Here is a 4685-nt window from a genome sequence, read left to right as displayed (position 1 = left end):
TAATATTATTTACATGGTTATGCGAAGTGTGATGAATTCCTTTAATTGTTGATTTAATCATTGTGCTTGATTATACTTCTTCATAATGATTTGAATTCTCACTTTTTCTGTTTGAATGTTACATTTACATGGGTATCGTGCAGATACTCAGGAGTAGTATCGCTGAAGTAAGTGGACGGTAGTTCGCTCGAGATTAGCCGGAGAGTTTCCGTATTTTAGTTTGAAGACTAGGTAACGAGTCAATGCTCTGGTCATGTAACACTGGGTAGATTAGTAGTATTGAACTCGTATCCTATTTGGATAAGTATTATATTATTACTTATGAACATGTTTATTTGAAATTGCTTTTGAGAGGCCATAGTGCCAAATATTCTGAATATGGTTTTATGTTATCTTGAAGAGATTATTGAGAGATGATCATGGTATGGGACATGAATCATTTTATGAATTGCATGAGTATTCATTATTTTCCGCTGCGAACGCATATTCTTGAATATTCATGATAAGTGAGATGTGTTATTTTAAATGACCAGGTGTATTGTGTATTAATGATGAATGATGTTGGTTTTTGAAAGCTTTTAGTTTTTGAAGACGTCGATGTGACGCCCTTTTGTTTATATGCGTGCTTATTTACTCTGAGTATATGTTAAGTATTTTGGGATAGAAAAAGGGGTGTTGCATGGTGCAAAGAAAACAAATGATTTGCGTTGGAGGTTAAAAGGTAGCAAGGAGGATCAGACCAAGGAACGACGCATCAGTTGGGGTTAAGCAACATACATGGATGACTATGGAGGCAGAGGGGCATAATAGTATTTTCTAGAACATATAATCTTTTTATATGATAGATATGTTAGTTGATGGATTGGATTAATTTTTTTTAAAGAAATTTTAGTGGATTGTTAATGGACTAATCGATTGTTTTGATTCATCCATTTATAATCTAATATATATTCATCTAATCCATCAATTTTATCACCCTTAGCTAGATTGAAGAATTTATAAAATAAATTTTAAAAAAATTATGAAATATATCATAAATTGTTTTGATTAAGTTTTTCAAACAGTGTCACAAAACTTATAACAATAGATAAGCTCAAATAAATCCATTCAAACAAATCGTAATTGAGATATGTATGTCATTATTTATCAACCGAGTTAGTTTAACCAAAGTTGCTTATTCTTTGTCTTGTAACAAATTGAATTAAAATTCCAATCAAAAACCAAATCCATGCATATATTGCAACCTTAATGAAAACCACTTGGATTATTGAAGAGGAAAAACATGAAAACATGTCTCCAAAACAGATGTAAAAAAAGTGGTTACGATTTTCATTGTTGTTACAAAGTTAGTTAACACTTTATTATGACATTGATGGTTGCATCGTAATCATCGAAACCAAGCTTGTAAAAAAAAAAATCTAGAAACAAAAACAACATTGTCTTTCTAATAATTCCCACCTTTGTATTCTCCATCATCCACTCTCATTTTTTTCACTCTCTTTTCTCAAATTCCTCACACATCCTCTTCGATTTCATCGCCAACAACCTTATAATCTCACCGACCCACATAAAATTTTTCATTCTTTCTTATAAATCTCACTACCCTTTGAGCTTTGAAGAAAGAAACTTTGGTTTTTGATTAGTGGGGTTGGTTCCATAAAAATGGCATCTTTATCGGTTCCATGCCCCAAATGTCCTTCTTTTTCTTCTTTGGGATTGAAATCTAACAAGATCTTGTTTCAAAATGGGTTGAGTTTGAAACCTTGTCAATCATTTGGATCTTTGTCTGCTGAGTCAGCATCATTTGGAATTCAGGTATGTGATTTTGTATAATATATATGAATCTAGCCAACATTAATTTTTGTTACTTGATGTGTGATTTATTGTTTTACTTAGATTTATAACCAAATTAGTCTTGGAATACATGCAAAGGTTATACTTTGGTCATAAAATTAAGGAAATTATAAAATAATCTGATTCTGGTAGAATTGATTATGATATGTTTAGTTGCTCTCGAGTAGAATCGATTATACTTTATAGAGTTGATTATATTTAAAACTAAGATTTATAGTTATTGAGTTCTAAGCATGATTTTTACATCGAAATAAAATAGACTATCCAACTCAATTTTGTAAATTTATACAAACATAAATTTTTACCTTCAATTCATTTTTAATTTTTAGTTAAAATCAATTTTATAGAATAAATTCTCTCAAAATGATTTTTTTTCACCGCAGAAACAGATACTTTTAATAAGTGTGTTAAAAGTCTAAAAGTTGTGTTTGTTTTATTTTTTCTGGTTATTTAACTCAATGTTGTTTTGTTGACTCTTGTAGTGTGTTAACAAGAAACAGTTTCCTATCAAGATTCAAGCACAGCTTAATGAGGTCAGTTTGTTTCGACTTTCGAGTCTTTTGCTTTTCACGTTGAGTTTTAATCTGAACGGAAAATTTATTCGGCTGTTCGAATGTTATTTTGTACATATCATAGGCTGCGATTGTCGAAAATTCGAATTCTGCACCTAATGTTGCTTTGCCAAAAGAGAAAGAAAACCAAAATGGGAGCGTCTCTGGCGGCACACTGTCGCTGTCAGATACATCTTCAGTTTCTGCATTCATGACTCAAGTTGCTGACCTTGTAAAGTAAGATTAAGAAGCCTCACTCTTAATGCAATCACATAACTTTCTCTTTGAAATTTTATCGGTGTTAGAACATGTATTGTCTCAATTAGACCTACATGAACGTTATTTAGGATTTAATCGGTATGTAGTATGTGAGCGTAAAGATTTTTTAACCTGTCAACCGATTATAACTGTCAGATCATTAAAAATATTTGACTTTTATCATCTTATAAGTCACATATATGATTATTTGTGATTGTTTGAGTGTAAAAAATCGCTATAATAGTGTATCAAAATTGAACGCGTTATTCATTATTATGATTCCGTGGCTAGACTTGTGGATTCGAGAGATATTGTGGAGTTGCAACTAAAGCAATCGGATTGTGAGCTCATGATAAGAAAAAAAGAAGCTTTGCAGCCTCCACCGGCCACGGCTATGCCGCAACCGTCACAACCATTCTACTATCCCACGCCTCCTTCGCCACAGATCACACCAACAGCAGCTGCTTCTGCTCCTGCAATCTCTCCTCCTTCGAAAGCAACACCTGCCTTGCCCTCCCCCACGAAAAGTGCATCCTCTCATCCGCCGCTGAAATGTCCAATGGCAGGAACTTTTTACCGGTGTCCGGGACCTGGTGAACCTCCATTCGTCAAGGTATGTGAACATACATATTTATGGACCTGTGACACCTGATTATATTCGTTCAACGCAATTAACTACGTGTATCAAATGTGTTGTTGACCATCTAAATTGTTGCCGAAGTTTGTGTCAAAATATCATTTACGTTAAGATAATGAATAGCCCGATTTTTTTTTGTTGCCTCAGGTGGGAGATCAAGTACAGAAAGGCCAAGTTATTTGCATTATCGAGGCTATGAAACTGATGAATGAAATTGAGGTAAGTATATTTTCTGGTTATGTTTGTCTTTGTAAACCGATTTTCTACCAAAGTTCATCCAATTACGGAAAAATCTATCTGTTGGTTACCTTTCATTGCTTTCATGACAGGCTGATCAATCGGGAACAATAACCGAGATACTTGTTGAGGATGGAAAACCAGTCAGTATAGACTTGGTACACTCTCTCTCTTTCTCTCTCTCTATATATATACGTGATTAGGATTCTCTCGTGTAAGAGAATCACAGATTTAGTGCAATCGTGCAATTTGGACATCTGGATCATGATCAGACGACTCACATTCCAAACTTTGGTAAATCATATCCAAAATACAATGTTGGAACGTAAGTCATCTGATCTTGGTATAACGATCCAGAATAAGAATTGCATGAATGCAGAGAATCCAAATTCGTGTTTGTGTGTGTGTGACTATTTCTCTAACTATTGCACTTGTATTCGACGCAGCCTCTTTTCGTAATAGTTCCATGAGTGCTAGAGGGGACGTTATTTCGAAGCCGATGGACGCAAAACTATGTTGTTGGATAGCATGGTATTTGATGATTTAGAGTTTGTGATTCAGAATTTGATTGAGTGATATTAGTTGTCTACTATGAAGAAAAGAAACTCCTAGACCTCTTAATTTATCTAAAGATGTTTTAGACACAAAAGCCTCAGCATATAAGAATGGATATTAGACTTTGTAATTCTAAGCAGTTTCAATTTTTTTACTAATAATTAATTAATGTTTTTCTGCATTTAGTTTTCAATTTCATATCATAATTCTGTTCTTAAATTGTTATAAGTGTGATAGAAAGCATATAATATAAATGAAGTATAACCTGTTTAAATTATAAACCACACAGCTCTCTAAAATAGAGTGTGATGAGAAAATTAAAGGTAAATATTAAATTGTAATTAACGATGGTGTGATTTTAAATTGTATTATAAAATTAACCGGTGTCATTTCATATCCTTCATCCATGGAAAATATATTTGTTTTGCCTATTTAATATAGGCATAAAAAATGATTATTGCTATTTAATATGTGGTTTACGCCTAGAAAGAAATCTCGAATTCATCCAAAATTTTAGAAATTTTAGAGTGTTAGATGTGTGAGCTCTCTCATTTATAAATACTCAAATCTTTACATTTATAATCAATATGAGT

At 32.8% G+C, this 4685-nt stretch overlaps 1 protein-coding gene across 1 annotated transcript; it reads left to right on the top strand.

Annotated features, from left to right (window-relative positions):
• The first annotated feature begins 1242 nt into the window (after positions 1-1242).
• LOC127121369 (biotin carboxyl carrier protein of acetyl-CoA carboxylase, chloroplastic) lies at positions 1243-4277 on the top strand. Its single transcript, XM_051051876.1, has 7 exons — positions 1243-1815; positions 2337-2387; positions 2491-2642; positions 2955-3276; positions 3448-3519; positions 3630-3695; positions 3984-4277. The coding sequence occupies exons 1-7, from the start codon at positions 1663-1665 to the stop codon at positions 4005-4007; spliced, it is 840 nt and encodes a 279-aa protein (XP_050907833.1). The 5' UTR covers positions 1243-1662; the 3' UTR covers positions 4008-4277.
• Positions 4278-4685: the final 408 nt, after the last annotated feature.

Source organism: Lathyrus oleraceus, chromosome 1 (genome assembly GCF_024323335.1).
Source record: "Lathyrus oleraceus cultivar Zhongwan6 chromosome 1, CAAS_Psat_ZW6_1.0, whole genome shotgun sequence".
In the NCBI taxonomy this organism is placed as follows: domain Eukaryota; kingdom Viridiplantae; phylum Streptophyta; class Magnoliopsida; order Fabales; family Fabaceae; genus Lathyrus; species Lathyrus oleraceus.
The sequence above is the reverse complement of the archived record's forward strand: the minus strand, read 5'-3'. Positions and strand labels throughout refer to the sequence as shown.